General features: G+C 47.8%; 1 protein-coding gene across 1 annotated transcript; it reads left to right on the forward strand.

Annotated features, from left to right (window-relative positions):
* Positions 1-7,138: 7,138 nt before the first annotated feature.
* Positions 7,139-8,065, forward strand: LOC144767783 (olfactory receptor 5V1-like). The gene has a single exon (XM_078651162.1). The coding sequence runs from the start codon at positions 7,139-7,141 to the stop codon at positions 8,063-8,065; it is 927 nt and encodes a 308-aa protein (XP_078507288.1).
* Positions 8,066-16,928: the final 8,863 nt, after the last annotated feature.

A 16,928-nucleotide genomic window follows, 5' to 3' on the forward strand; every position in this document is an offset into this window, starting at 1 on the left:
CCCCCCGCCCAGTCCAACCGCTAGTAATTGTTGGGGTAAACGGGAGGTGACCGAGCCACAAGAGTGAACATCCCACCTCTGCCACCTTGTACCTGTAACCTGCCACTTCTATTCCTCCCAAACATCATATATGGAGGGGCTAAACGTCATTCACCAATCAATATTTGTCATCATAATATCACATAAGCAGAATATCACAGCGTCAAACTTCGGTTCACATAGTGCATTAACCCCAACAGCGCAGAAACTAAACTGTGCAATAGCCTAGTGAAAGCAAGGCTAGCAGTACAACAAAGGAAGGCAGTCCCAACTTGAAAAGGCTCCTGCGATCTTCATATCGAGTACTAAACATCACATCATGCTCAGAACTTCGGTCAGCTATCTTCGTTCATGTTAGAAACGGGACCCCCGGCCGGCCAATGCTCACGCCAAGGTCAGTCAGGGATCACCATTTCTAAGTCAGGGCAAGAGAGTTACACACCAAGATAACCCCTGCTCACCCTCTAGGTAACGTGACGCGAGCAGCAAGGCTAATCTCGGAGGCGATGTGTAAAGCGTTTGCGCGCGCACCCCAGCGACAACACCCTAGGCCCACCACAAAGGAAACTCCACACAAGGTTATATCAAAAATAGCCTTTGTATTATAATAAAAACACATTAGATAAGACACACACTTTACAATGTGCCAACAGGCACGGGCAAGATTTACAAGGGATTATGTACAGGACAGGGCCCCCTGGACCACTGTCAGGGGTATGCACTTTTTAGAAATAGCACTTGTAGGTATAACACTTAGCACATAAACATATAATGACTGTAACACAAAAATAGTAAATGTAGCATACAACCAGTAACTACTGGTAAAGGGGAAATACCTCCTACACAACCCTAAACACTGTAGGAAAATCACGCAGGGAACTAGGACCTTATCAGCAGGACCTAAAGAAGGAAAACCATCACCTAAGCAAGTCCCATTTAGCAAAGGGAAGGAAACCTAAAATAATCACCTAAGCAAGTCACATTTAGCAAAGGCAATAAAACATCAACATTCCTCTAAGCAGGTCACTTTTAGCAAAGGGAAATAAAAGCACAAGGAATCACCTAAGCAGGTCACTTTTAGCAAAGGTAATGACATAAACAATCCTCTAAGCAGGTCACTTTTAGCAAAGGGGATACAACATAAACAATTACCTAAGCAGGTCATTTTTAGCAAAGGTAAAACAACATTCCTCTAAGCAAGTCACTTTTAGCAAAGGGGATAAAACATAAACAATTACCTAAGCAGGTCATTTTTAGCAAAGGTAAAACAACATTCCTCTAAGCAGGTCACTTTTAGCAAAGGGGAATAAAAGCATAAACAATTACCTAAGCAGGTCACTTTTAGCAAAGGTAATAACAACCAATTGCACATGAAACATAAAAACACATTCAGAGGTGCAGGTAGAACATTTGCGCAGGAATCACATAAGCAGTATGGGTCGTTAGACAAACCACAGGGGGGCGGAGCCAGCATTGTGTGGGGAAAAACCCAGCCCATCCAGGACCCAGGTGCACTCCTTCCACACATCACTCATGCTGATCTCACACTCACCACCGGGCAGACCCATCCAGACTTCCTGGAGCCTGGCAAGCCAGCCAGCTCCAGCCAATCACGCTCCAGCACCCTCACTGCACACAGTGAAGGAAACCTAAAATAATCACCTAAGCAAGTCACATTTAGCAAAGGCAATAAAACATCAACATTCCTCTAAGCAGGTCACTTTTAGCAAAGGGAAATAAAAGCACAAGGAATCACCTAAGCAGGTCACTTTTAGCAAAGGTAATAACAACCAATTGCACATGAAACATAAAAACACATTCAGAGGTGCGGTAGAACATTTGCGCCGGAATCACATAAGCAGTAAATCATAAATTGCGCAGAGTGCACTTAGCATCACACTAGAAATGTCCCTCAGGCCAACTGGCCTCGCAAGGGCTGGAATGCCCTGAGTCTCAATGTCAGGGGAGGCTGCGCAGGCAGCCAAGAACACAAAGCCTAAACGTAGCAACTGTCCACTAAGTGCTGGACAGTTGTGAATCACAGATAATGCCAACGTTGGAGCCTCGTGGGCTCAAGAACACAGATGAGGGAACACTGGGTGGGAGCCTCGGGGCTTCTGACTACACTCGTGTCCCAAGAGCCTCTCAGGGCTCGCAAAACAGATATGCTGGCACTTTAGAGCTTCTGCGCTCTAAACAATGAAAATGCCCCAGAGCCTCTCTCAGGGCTCTCAAAATCGCTGTGGGCATGGAGCCTCTCGGGGCTCGAAATACAGATTGCCCCCAGGAGCCTCGGGGCTCCAATCTCAATTGTGGGCTTCGTTGGAGTCCCTCACGGGGGACTCAGAACAAATGAATGCCCCCAGAGCCGCGTGGCTCTAAATCGAATGAATGCCCCCTTTGAAGCCCTCGTGGCTTCACTCTAGAAACTAGCGCGAGCTCGCGCTACCGGGCAGAGGGGGGTGGGCGGACACCGACAATGTGTCCCGGCGCCCCTCCCTTCCTGACACTCACCGGCTGTCTGGGGCTGCAGGACTACTCCTCGGCGACTCTGCTGGGGCCGCGGGCGGGGCTCCCCTTCACTCCGGAGCCTCGCAGAGGCGCGGCAGGCTGCTTCCTGCTTCTCTCTCTCCTCCCCCGATGACGCGGCGGGAGGCTCGGCCGGCTGGGCCAATCCCAGCGCAGCCGGTCGATGACGTCAGTGGCTGCTTCCACTCGGCCCGGGCTGCGGCGGTGATCACGGGCAATGCCGGGTGGGCACCGGCTTCCAATATCCAAATAAAACGGGGCAATGCCGGGTGGGCACCGGCCTCCAAATTAAAATATAAAGCGAGGTGGGCACTCGCTCGGTCAGAAATCGGCAAGTCAGGCGGCCAAATGCCGGGTGGGCACCGGCTGCAGAAAAAGCGCTCCCAAGCGCTGGGAATCCAATAAAGCGGTCGAAGCGCTAGCAGCAAAGATAAAGCGCCCTCAGCGCTAGGCAGGACAAAGGAAGCGCTCTTCAGCGCTAGGGGCAAAAGAAAAGCTCCTGCAAGGTCTGGAGGCAGGCAGGGGGGGGCAAGGCTGGGCCAGAGCCAGCACACTGGGTCTCCAGGCAGGGAGACAATCCAAGTGGCGGTCCTCCTGGCCCCAGCAGCAGCAACAGCCCCCTCTGGCAAGGATCCAAAAGTAGAACAACTTCTGTGGGGACACAGCCCCATTTTTATACAGCTAAATCCTTTGTTTCCAGGGTGCAGGGTGGGGGGAAACCAGTTGCAGCTGGCTTGGGAGTACCCTTGATGGCCCAACCACCCCTTTCATTCACTGGGGAGGCTTGGGTCGTTAAACAAACCACAGGGGGGCGGAGCCAGCATTGTGTGGGGAAAAACCCAGCCCATCCAGGACCTAGGTGCACTCCTCCCACACATCACTCCTGCTGATCTCACACTCACTACCGGGCAGACCCATCCAGACTTCCTGGAGCCTGGCAAGCCAGCCAGCTTCAGCCAATCACGCTCCAGCACCCTCACTGCGCACATACATCAATGTCCAGAAGTAGCACTTCCCTTCTAGACACATACAAGCCGCACATACCATTGCGCAGCATTCCTTCTCACGAGTTCATACATACCAAACTCGAGCCTGCACTCCCCACACATCAGGAACTACCAGGGACACACACATTCCCCATGCATTCCTATGGGAGAGCAGGCCAGTCATACTACACACACGCACTTTACTCTGGGACACAGGGTAAAAGTGCGCAAAGACTCAAAAATCACTAACACTGGGTCACAAATAAAAGCAAAAAGATTAGGGGTGAACCTGCCTTAAGGCCCAAGTCCAACAGTTCAGTTCATCAGCACCTTCCTGCGCTATAGCAGAGTCACGCTTCCGCTTCTTCTGTTTCTTGGCGTACTCCATGGCAGCTTTCGACGAGGTGAAGATTTTGTTGTCCGAAGGTGCCCCTATCCGCAGCCAAGCAGGGTACAGCATAGCATATGGTATTTCTTCTGACCGAAGTAGTTGTTTCACGGCGTTAAATTCTTTCTGTGCCGCTTGTACAGCCATAGTAAAGTCAGGGAAAAATTCCAACTTGCTACCCTGATAATCTATAGTGCCTTTTTCCTGTGCCAAGCATAGCAGTACATCTCTGTCTCTGTAATTCAAAATGCGAGCAATAATAGGACGCGGAGGCGCCCCCGGCACTGGTCTTTTCGCTAAAGAGCGATGTGCACGTTCTACAATGAACATTCAGGACAGCTGGTCAGATCCGAACACTTCCACAAATAATTGCTCCATAAAATCTTCCATCCTGCCCACATTCGTGGATTCCGGCAGCCCTGTGACGCAGATGTTGTTGCACCGGGACCGCCCCTCCAACTCTTCATTCTTAGCTTTATAACTGCCAGCACCCTCTCCATGTTGAATACTTTATCCGTAACTGTGGTGAGGCCATTTTCTGTGGCTGACACCCTCTGCTCCACTTCACCCATTTTCTCATTCTGCCTTTCAAATTGTGTGGATATATGGTCAAGCCTGTGGTTCACAGCCTCCATAGTGCCTTCAATTGACTGTAATGTCTTTTCCATAGCTATAAGCGTGGCTTCTAAATTCGGCGCTCCCCCCGACGCTCCCGCTGTCTCTGTGTCAGATGTGGCCTGAGATGATGACATCGTGAATTTGCGGGCATCAAAGTTAATCTTTGGTTGGTTCCGCTCCGGCCGGCCCATGGCGCCAACACTCAAAATAACGGATACCAGTTGCAATAAGGCCCCTGAAATAGAGTCCGCGCCGGCCGTTGGATTGTAACGTCAAAGAATCAGGGAGACAGTACCACGTGCAGTAGCGTAACACCGCACCGGTATACACTAGTGCATCATCAATGCCTGTTGCAGCACTCCAAAATCAGCAGCCTTCCATATCTCCCCCTAGGCACAAAGTCCGCTCGCTGATCAAGCCCTCTTTCATGCCATCCGATTGTAACAGTGATCAGGCCTTCACGTTAATTGCCGTCCCGGGCCGCCCGGCCCTCCGCAGCAGTCAGTATTAAATTTATGCAGCTTGCCAATGAGCCTCCCGGCTCAACAATCAGTAAGCCCCCGAGGCTTCCTGGGGGCCTCAGTCTCCCAGCTGTGCCCAACCAGCCGCACCGGACCGCCCTCCGCCCCCGTCAAAAGCAGCTCACGCGGCCAGGGCCAGGAAAGCCAAACGCCGCCTCCGCAGCCCCGGTCTCCCTTAGGTCCTAGCCCCACTCACCGCTATTGGCTCCGGCAAAAGTGTAGGCCCACCGTGGCTAGTCGGCCCAGTCCCGGAGCTATGAGCAGCCGCACGCTGTTCCACCTTCTTCCGGCTCCGCTCCGGCAAGCACCGCAGTCTGTCCTCACCGCCGGGGCACAACATCACTGGCCGACGGGGCGCTCCCACCGCCTCAGGCGCCGGGCAGGCCCCAGCAGACACAGGCCAGCACCAGCCGCCATGCGACAGAGCTCGCGGCAGGAGAGCCGAAGCACCAGTTCACGCCGTCAGAGGGCTCCGACGCCCGGGAACAGCTGAAATCAACTCCGCAGGTCGTCAGACATAAAGCGCCACCGAAATGTCTGGCAGCAGAAACAGGATGGCAGAGCCTCACATGAGTGCGGCCATCTTGCCCTGCGCCCTCTATCGCCCCCCAGACCTGTCAGCTTTAAGGTGATCTTCCCCCAAAACACTTTGCTTGCTTACATCCTCTTTTTGTTTCTTCTGTTTTTTGGCCTTGGGGCTCTGAGCAATTTGCCACTGCTGACCAGTCCTAAAGTGCACATGTTTTTCCTATAAACATGGCTACATTAGTATGTTTAACCACCTTTTGGATATTTCATTAATCTATAAGTCTGCAGTAGAGTGCACTATAAATTAAATGCTACCAGTGGGCCTACATTACTTATTGTGCGACCCACACAAGTAGCCCTTTAAATGTATCTCAGTCCTGCCACTGTAGAGCCTGTGTGTGCAGTCTGTCTGCCATGTGTACCTGGAATTTAAAACCACTTGCAAACCGTATACACCCCTTTTATTACATATATGTCACCCCAAAGGTAGGCCAGAGATAGCCCATACGACAGGGTGCTGTGTAAATAAAAAGTAGGACATGTACTTCTGAGTTTTGCATGTCCTGTGTCTTCAAGACAAGTTTTAAATAGTTACAGCTGCAATCTATCATATAAATAAGTAACCAACCTACAAATTAGCAACAAACCTAATGTAAGTCAATCATTGCCCTATGAAAATAAAAAAAATGCATAATACACACAAGAAAGAATTAGAACTGGCTTACTACGCACCTTTTTTTAACCTCCAATTCAATACGTTTCTTCTGTAAACATATCAACTTAGACTGCCAGACGGTGGTGGTGGGTACTGACTTGTTTTTTTTTTCAATGTTAAAAAGATTTTTACCGCGCACGGTCACCAAACGGTTTCATGGCGCTCATAGACAAAGCAGAGAGGAAAGGCAGTGAGGTTTATTTGTAGGCTAGCTGGAAGAGATGGGTTTTAAGCAGTTTATGAAAGCAGGTGTAATCGGGGCAGAGTCGTATAGTGGAGGGAAGGGAGTTCCAGGTTGAGGGGGCGAGAAAGGAAAAACAGGAGCCACCATGTTTTTTCCATTTAAACCTGGGGACGGTTAAGAGATTGTGTGTAGAGGACCGAAGATTCCTCGGGGGAATGTGACGCTTGAGGCTGAGGGAAGTGAAGGCTGGGGCAAGGGCAATGAGTGACTTGAAAACAGTACAGCCCAGTTTAAAAATGCATCGAGAGGCTACTGGGAGCCAATGCAATCTCCTCAGCAGGGGCGAGACGTGTTGGTGCTTAGGCTGTTGGAAGACCAGTCTGGCCGCCTGATTTTGTACCAGCTGAAGCCGATAAAGATGGTAGGCAGGAATCCCCACATACAGGGAGTTGGCATAGTCAATACGGGAGGTGACAAGGGCCATGATGACAAGTGTGAGAGCCTCGGTAGTGAGGAACCTTCGAATTTTATAAATTCTGCGCAGATGGTAGAAGCAATGACTTTCCTTTTTGTTCTTTAATTGCAGATATCTCTGATTGCCCGACACTGGAAAGCTGCATTCCAAGACTTATGGAAGGTGAAAATCAAACTGTAGTGACTGAGTTCATCATTGTGGGTTTCAATGATTTTCCGCAAATTCTAGTTCCACTTTTTTTGGCTTTTTTGTTGGTTTACTTCCTGGTACTTGTGGGCAACCTTCTTATCGTAGTGATTATCTATTCCAACGCACAACTGCACACACCAATGTATTTTTTCCTCACAAACCTAGCCTTTCTTGACATCTGTTACACAACAATCATTTTCCCGAACATGCTTGCTCACTTCTTTCTGGCTGGAACACACATTTCTCTAAACAGATGTTTGCTGCAGGTGTTTTTTTTCACTTCCATGATGTCTGTAGAATTTTTGCTTCTCACAGTCATGGCTTATGATCGTTATGTGGCCATTTGCAATCCTTTGCGTTATGTGGAAACCATGAATAATGTAGTTTGCATGAAGCTGGTTGCCGGATGCTGGATAGTTAGTTTCATAGACACAATTCCACACATTGTACTAATACATAGGCTCTCATTCTGTGGGTCTCACACAATCAACCATTTCTTCTGTGACTTCGCAGCTGTAATAAGTCTTTCATGTAGCAGCACTCGTGCTGTTGAGACAGCAACCTACATCCTTGGTTTTATATTCGGAGTAACACCTTTTTCTTTAACTATTGCATCATACATCAACATCATCTCAACAATCCTGAAAATCCGGTCTAAAGAAGGGAGACGCAAGGCCTTTTCCACCTGTGGCTCCCACCTCACTGTGGTTATATTATTCTATGGAGTTATCTTGTCTACGTACATGAGACCAGCATCAGCTGTTTCAGTAAAATACAACAAATTATTGTCTTTGTTATATGTTGCTGTAACTCCAGTTTGTAATCCAATTATATACAGCCTGAAAAACAGAGATTTTAAAAACACCCTGAGGACGAGAAAGAATATAAAATAGCATTTAAGAAACATAAATCAAACATATTTTTTAATCTTTCAAAGCATGTATTGCTGGAATGGATTTAAATAATTACTGAGGTTTTTTCCCTAGAGTACCATTCATCCTTTACAATTCTGATGCAATTTGCACCCTTTTACTTTGGTCCCCAAAGTGATCTTATGATTTTAGAAATCAGAGAGGTTCTTGAGTTTGGCTTTTCAAATGCAGCTCCCAACAGCGATAGGCGCAGGTAATATAGGCTGTGGTTCAACAAGAGGAGCAGCCGGTTTTGACTGGCTGAACTGTTCGTACCCTCTCCTCATGGCCCTGAGTTTCGGATATAGCCAGGCCTCTCCCAACAAAGGTACAACCAACTGGTATCTTGCACCACTCTCTGTGGGCTAAACACATATGGAGGATAAGCGTGTGCAAGGCATTAACACATCTGGAGGATATGCATGTGGAAGGCATCAACACATCTGGAAGACATAAACACATCTGGAGGATAATCGTCTGGACTAGAAGGGAATGAGATGTTCATGCCACATACAGGGCCACAAAATAGTACACATACATCAATAAGTCATATTAGTGTAGGAGTATTATTCCTTAACCTACTGTAGAAAATATGTAAAAGAAATATCCTCCTTTTAAATAAAACATTGGCAAACACAATTAAAATTATAAACATCATTGTTTGTTAGGGAAACTTGTAGCTTGTATTTGTTCTCATACCTGCCAAAATTGTAAAACCTTTGAATGCACAGGCCTCCCAAGAATCTAGGTGGTTCTCCCACATGTCACAGAGCAGACAATGTTCCATATTGATTGTACCTGGGTAGGGTGGTTTGAGTTGCTGGGTGTGTGTGCTTAATAACCCATTGTTGTGTGAGAGTAACATGTTACTGTTATCAAATACCTAGTGCTTCGCTGGCCAAGAAGGTTGAATGCAGCCTCTCATCATGAAGAGTTTTGCTGGGATTCAGTTTGGAAGTTATTAGTAAAGTGCACAATATTCGTTGTTATTATTATGGTGACTGTGCACAGCATGCAATTATATTTCTCTGTAAGAAACAATTTTGTTAGGCATTTCACACTATTATGACAATATGCACACAACAAAGCTCGGCTCACTTGGCCCTTTTGGCTATTGCCTAAGGAGTAGTTAGTATTAATATTACAATTGATAAAGTGATAATGTGTCATACATGAATGTCATCAATAGGTGACATAATGAGATAAGACCTCTCTCCAATGGGGTTGTGGGGGTGGAAACAACAGAGAGCTACCAGAGTCATGCTTCAGGAATGGACTGCGGTTACTGCAAGCTGTGTCCTAAAGCATACAATGTTTGTCATTGGTGGACCATTAGAAAGAAAGCCAGGTTTCACAGATCTATCATTTTGAAGCATGTAGTCTATTTCCAGAGCAATATTCAGTTAGGGTCTTATTGCAAGTATCGCTGTCCTGGGGCCACCGTACTCGCGGTGATGGTCTGATCACTGCCACCCCGGTGAGTCCACCTGCTTTATAAGGACTGTGGCAGTCAAACTACCACAGGACCACCCCCACCACAAGGATCCAGGATTCAGCAGAGGTGGCTGTGTGAATTGGAGGTCGAAGTCGCAATGGTGCTGAATGCTTGGCGGAAAGGCAGGGAAAGGGCCCCCAAGAGGGCCCCCTGGAAAATCTGCCCATGGGGAGGAAGCGGGGGGCACAACATGTGTGTCACCCCAAGCCCATGCTCTTGCGTTCACTGTGTGTCATGCACAACATGGTGCATGCCACACAGGACACAAGACGTGTCGGGGTCTCATGGCAGCGGCATGATGGCTGGTTGTAATCTTTGGCCAAAGCATGCTGCTGCCATGGGTCTGCTGCTGCACTGCCTGCCCGCCTTGGATTCTACTTGAATCTGGTGAGTGGGTGGCCCTCCTGTGAGTGCAACCGTGGCGGTCCTCCTGTATGACCGCCAAACTCGTAATCAGGCCCTTAGTCTCTTAACTGTCCCAGCTCTCCTTACAATGACGGATTGCATGGCAAACTGCAAGTCTAAATCGCTGGATTATCAAAACGTTGAAAAAGGCAGATGAGATAAAGATAATTGGAAAGAAGCAAAACTTTCAAAATAATTATATAAATATGTATGTCCTCATTTATTTCATCCTTCTATTGATGTACATGGCTGGCAAGTGATCTATGTCATGTGTAACACTTTCACCCACATCTCTCTATCTTTTTACCAACAGAACATTCTAGAACGTGTAGATAAATTCCAGATTACCGAATGCAATTAGACAAAAATCCATTTATGTGACACATAACAATGGACCTGTTGTAGCAAGCTCAGTTTACTTCAATGTCTGCATGTGAGATATACCACAAATCCTGAAATACAAAGTACAGAGCAAAATCAATATACCACATGCCGGAATGAATACTAAGCACCTCATTTGGAGGTCTTGGAGCAGGGCAGTGCTGCAAGGAATCTTGCTGCGCTGCCCTGCGTCAAAAGAAAAAGGCAGGAACGCACCGTATCTATGAGATACGGACCATTCCTGTCCGTTTTCCCTGCACTGGAGCAAACTGGGCTGCCAAGTACCGGCTTCCATGTACCAAAACAGGTATGCGTGTGTCATGGTGCAAGGGTGTGTGCGTTGTAGGGATGATTGTTTTAGTGCAGAAAGGGACACCTTCCTGCACACAAACAATCACAAGAGGTGTTTTCCTCTTTCTATGTGTGCTGAAGAATGCAGCACATACAGAACAAGCATTTGCAATGCAATAGGTCTCGCATTAGGAAAGTTTCAGCTATTGGTATTGTAAATGACAATTTTTTTATTTATGTGTTGGTTTTGAAAACAGCGAAATTAATAGCTTTGTTATTTGCAATGCCAATAGTTTACCTTTCGCAAATGTGACACCTATATCATTTGTGATGCAATATGTGTTGTATTTACGTGACTTAGATGTATTAATATTACAAATAACAATGGCTTTTAAATTTTTTTAAATAATTAATATTTAAATAAAATTTATTGTAATTTATAATGGTAATAGCTTAAACTTTTGTAAATAAATTTTGTGAAGATTATGTTCAGTGTATTTGATTGTGACGAAAATCCAAGAACAGAAGTGAAATATTAACATCTTTTTGTGACATTTGTAATAAAGCTTGAAACATTGAGAGAACATATTTGAAACAGTTGTTGAATGGTTGCACAGATTGATGTTGTGGTGGCACTGAGTGATGTTGTGGTGGCGACGAGTGATGCTGTGGTAGCGCATAGTGATGTTGTGGTGCCCCTGAGTGATGCTGTGGTGGTGCAGAGTCACGCTGTGGTGATGCAATAGATAGAGTGAGGGCGATAGATAGAGGGAGGGTGATAGATAGATAGAGGGAGGGTGATAGATAGGGGGAGGGCGATAGATAGATAGAGGGAGGGCAATAGATAGATAGAGGGAGGGCGATAGATAGAGTGAGTGAGGGTGATAGATAGATAGATAGATAGATAGATAGATAGATAGATAGATAGATAGATAGATAGATAGATAGATAGAGTGAGGGCGATCGATAGACAGATAGAGTGAGAGCGATAGATAGATAGATAGATAGATAGATAGATAGATAGATAGATAGATAGATAGATAGATAGATAGATAGATAGATAGATAGATAGATAGATAGATAGATAGATAGATAGATAGATAGATAGATAGATAGATAGATAGATAGATAGATAGATAGATAGATAGATAGATAGATAGATAGATAGATAGATAGATAGATAGACAGAGTGAGGGCGATAGACAGACAGAGTGAGGGCGATAGATAGAGTGAGGGCGATAAATAGATAGAGTGAGGGAGATAGATAGATAGAGTGAGGGCGATAGATAGTTAGAGTGAGGGCAATAGATAGATAGAGGGCAATAGAAAGCTAGATAGAAGGCGATAGATAGATAGACAGATAGATAGAGTGAGGGCGATAGATAGAGTGAGGGCAATAGATAGATAGAGTGAGGGTGATAGATAGTTAGAGTGAGGGCGATTGATCGATAGAGGGCAATAGAAAGATAGATAGAAGGCGATAGATAGAGTGAGGGCGATAGATAGATAGAATGAGGGCGATAGATAGATAGAGTGAGGGCGATAGATAGATAGAGTGAGGACGATAGTTAGTTAGAGTGAGGGCGATAGATAGATAGAGGGCAATAGAAAGATAGATAGAGGGCGATAGATAGAGAGAGTGAGGGCGATAGCTAGATAGACAGATAGATAGAGTGAGGGCAATAGATAGAGTGAGGGCGATAGATAGAGTGAGGGCAATAGATAGAGTGAGGGCGATAGATAGATAGATAGAGTGAGGGCGATAGATGTATAGAGTGAGGGCGATAGAGTGAGGGCGATAGATAGATAGAGTGAGGGTGATAGAGTGAGTGCGATAGATAGAGTGAGGGCGATATATAGAGTGAGGGTAACAGATAGATAGAGTGAGGGCGACAGATAGATAGAGTGAGGGTGATAGATAGAGTGAGGGCGACGGATAGAGTGAGGGCGACAGAAAAAGTGAGGGCGGCAGATAGAGTGAGGGCGACAGATAGAGTGAGGGCAATAGATAGATAGAGTTAGGTGGCCTTGTGGTGGAGGTGGTGGTGGCCGTGGTGGTGGTGGTGGACATGGGGGTGGTGGACGTGGTGGTGGATGTGGTGCACATGATAGTGGTGGACATGGTGGTGGACGTGGTGGTGGTGGACGTGGTGGTGGTGGACGTGGTGGTGGTGGTTGTGGACGTGGTGGTGGAGGTGGTGGTTGGTGGGTGTGGTGGTGGTGTTGGTGGTGGACATGGTGGTGGTGGTGGACGTGGTGGACGCGGTGGTGGTGGAAGTGGTGGTGGTGGACATGGTGGTGGTGGACATGGTATTGGTGGACATGGCGGTGGTGGTGGTGGATGTTGTGGTGAGGACGTGGTGGTGGTGGATGTGGCGGTGGATGCAGCTGTGGATGTGGTGGACCAATCATTGCATTGATGGGCTTCCCTGCTTGGGGCGGAAAAAGGAGGACCCAGGCCCGCAACTACAGGAGCATCTGCAGTGTCTTCTCCACTCTGGAACCCAATGGTTCACGCTCGCAACCCTCCCTTCACCAACCATACCACCCCACTGGTGTTCTCTAGTGGGATGTGGCCATGACTGGCCTCTAGGCCATCCAGAAGTCTCTGGCCATCGATCTCTTACAGAGTGGGAGGCTTTAGCCTCAGGCCCGTAGTACCCTTTGACCACTCTCCTTCTCCTACCAAACTGCCACTGGTCCTCCCACCAGGGGTCCGAACCCTCAGGCTGACCAGCCACCAGGTGCGAGGCTCTCCTCCCCCTACCTCTCCTTCTGGGGTTCCGCCCTCTCCTCCTACGTGGGACACCCTCAGAACACCACTCTCTCCCCAACCTAGAGTCTAAACCCTTAGGTTGAACCGGTGACAGGGGCGAGTCCTCCGTCCCCCTGTGCCCCCTCCAAGAGTTCCGCACCCTCCTAACTGGAGTAGTACCCCTGAGAGTCAAATCCGGGGGGACCCTGATTACAGATGTCCCACCCGCCAGGTCCGGCAACCCCCGAACCTGGCCACCCAACCCGGGATCTACGCCCTGTGGCTGAGCCGGGGCCAGAGGAGAGTCCTTCCTCCCTCTGCACCCCCTCCCAGAGTTCTGCACCCTCCTACCCGGAGAAGTACCCCTGAGAGCCAAACCGGTAGGGACCTTGATTACAAGTGCCCCACCCTCCGGGTCAGACAACCCCTGAACCTGGAACCCCAGTCCAGGATTTAAACCCTGCGACTGGTCAGACCCCCGAACAACTGGAGCTCCAATTACAGATGCTCCAGGTTCTCCTGACACGAGGGAAACCCTTTCACTAGAACCACTCTTGCTGCCACCACTGGATCCCACCCTCACTGGTGAATCCAGCCTACAAAAACCACTCTCAGGGGACAACCTACACACCTGAGCTACTCTCTCCCTGGCGTAGGCCCTCTCCTCCTCCGCCATCCTTTCCTGTGCTAGAACCATCTCTGTCTCCAGGCTCTTCTCTTCTACCCTCAGCTGTGCTAACTCCTTGGCATGCCTGAGCTTCTCCAGCGCCAGCCGATGTTCCCTTTCTTCCCTTCTATCTATCCACTCTTCTGCGGACAGGGAAAGGGATGGGGCAGTGCCCCCGGTACTGGACCCAGTGCGAGACTCCCTATCTACGGTGTCCTCATCAGCTACTGGCGTCTCTGCCCTATCAATTTCTTCCTCCTCATTATCAGAGTAACCACCCTCCAGGGTTATGGACTGGGAGCCCTCCCTCTGGTCTCTACCAAATCCACCCTTCCAATACACAGAGGGGTAATCAGACAGGTCCCCACCTACCTCTAAGGGTCCCCCCTCTTGAGAGCTTCATAAAGGAACAACTTCCTTCTAATGTTGCCTACTGGGGGTATCCCTCTCTCCTTGCAGAAATACAACACTTCCTGCTCGGTGTACTCCATGAGGCAGTCCTCATCATAAACCAACCCCATCTTGACGAGGTACACCCGGGACATACCACCCACAGGGCAACAAGGGGACACAATTCAAAAACACTTTTAGGAGGAAACAATAATCAGAAAAACAATAATCCCCAAAAACCTGTGATTACTCTCAAAGCTTTATTTGCAGTGTAACCCGTGGCCGCTGTGGTACTGCGCAAACACAAGTCCTATGCCACCGCTCGCCAACAATGTTAGAAATGGGGTTGCCAATTCTACGGGGGGTAGCATGGAGCAGAGGGGGCAGGCCAAACTCCTGAGGACATGTGTGAAGCATCCACGCAGTACCCACAGATGACACACCAGGCACACCACAAAAGATACACAACACCGCTTCTGGTTGGAAAAAGAATAAGTTTTGTATTGTCACCAACCTGCAAAGGTAAAATACAGTAATGCACAATATTCACAGTAGGGCTCCAACGGGCGCCAGGGCAATGGATACCAGGGGGGATTATTTACAAGGAAAATGGGAAAAATAAGAAAAAGGTAAGTCCATTAGTATCCAGTTGAAATAAAAAGAACGTTATCAAATGCATGAGACACCGGGTCTTGCAGGGCCAACACAGGTATTAATCCTTGGCATCACCTTAGTAGAAGGCTGTGGGCGTAAAATGAAACATTAGGTGTGAAGACCCCTCATGCATAGCATCAGCATAAAATCAACCAATAGGCGTAAAACATCAGGATGCATATAACAGCCAGCACTCTGCATAAAGATAAACATTAGGCATAACACACAGTATCGCCTGCATCAGCGCCTCCTGCGACAAGAAACATGCGGAACCTAGCATCAACATCAGGTCTCAACATGCCATAGAAGCAAATCATGAGGCAGGGAACACCGCACGTAAAGCTGGCATTGAACATCAGGATGCAAGAATACATCAGGCATGAACTCACTCCTCAGGGTGAACATGATTTTAGGCGGAACACTGGAGCATAATACACAATTTTGCAACTGCCTCAACATTTAGGCCCCATTACTGGCCTCAGGACCCTATCAGGCGCGGGCATAACCATTAGACATCCCCCTGAGCCGGAGGGGGGGGATAATAGGCAACTAACCTTACAACAAAACCCTGGTCCCGGAGGCGAAAGTCAAGGCCCTATGTTGCAGTCACAGGGGGCTGATCTGCCTATAAAGCGCTGCAGATATAACCGGCGCTGTGCCTCTAAGCGCTATAGTTCGGTAACAAAAAACTAGAATACACACGTCTCGCACTTTGGTCCGGGGGTGGGGGGAGCAGTAGGGCGAGTTAAATTTATTTAGAAAGGCTGCAGCACGGAAAGGCTCTTGAAGGCGTCCAGGCAGGGCTTTAGATGGCCGAGTCTTGCCAGTGCTCAGCACCGGCAGTTTTAAAAAGCGGGTCTCTATTGGGCTCTCCATTTTTGTACTCACTCTAGGTTATTTAAAAAAAAAAAAAGTCAGCACGTGGTGTACTGCTGCAGAACACACTCTTTCCAATTTTTTTTTCTTTCAAATGAGGATTGCGTCTCCAGTTTACTACATCACTACAAAGGTCATGGCCTGGATCAGGTGCCTTTTTGATTACGGTTAACACCAAGTCAAGTATGGTAATGAGCACTTATGAAAACAGACGAGGGGCGTAATAATTGCGGCTAATTTTCTAATGAGTGCTTGTGACAAAACAAAAAAAATAGAACAATGTTTAATTTTCGCAGAAAATTGAAAGCAATATGTCAGGAAATGTGCGTAACAGACACCAATAGGCCAGGGGCTGAGCTATGCGCCCACGTCTGACCTATGGTAAGCTCGCTTTAAACCAAAAAGACACGTGAAGGCCAATAGCAGACTGGAAAGGAAAAAACACACGCATGAGCGTGTGCAATTTGTGGAATGTACAGGTTCATTTTTAAAAGGCCTGTAAAAGGGCTTTCGCTTCGCGAGCCCTAAAAAGGAAAAACACTGAGAGATAAAGGTGTTTCTTCTTGTTGCGTCTCCCTTACTCCTCCCCTGGGAGGCTTAGAAATCTGACACATTCCCAGGTAACAAAGCTTTGCAAATCTGGGAATGGGTCAAATTACATGGATGTTGCAAGGGAGCACCCACTGCAACACCAATGGAGTAATACGTGAAAGGAGGCCTTATTTACAAGGCCATGAAAAGCCACACAGGGTGGCTTTACATGGCCTTGTAAACATAGGCAGGCACACTGCACCACTGGTGCATCGAAAAAAGTGACGCACCGGCGGCACAATGGGCTTGTAAATAAGGCCTTAAATGTATACAAACAAGTGCGATGCCCAGCAAAACGTGACAAAGAATAGCATTAAGGTGGTGATCAGTGAATAATGTA

This window comes from Lissotriton helveticus, chromosome 7 (assembly GCF_964261635.1).
Source record: "Lissotriton helveticus chromosome 7, aLisHel1.1, whole genome shotgun sequence".
Taxonomy (NCBI): domain Eukaryota; kingdom Metazoa; phylum Chordata; class Amphibia; order Caudata; family Salamandridae; genus Lissotriton; species Lissotriton helveticus.

Excerpts from the sequence above, each read along its gene's own strand:
- LOC144767783 (XM_078651162.1), top strand. The coding sequence starts at position 7,139 with ATGGAAGGTGAAAATCAAACTGTAGTGACTGAGTTCATCATTGTGGGT.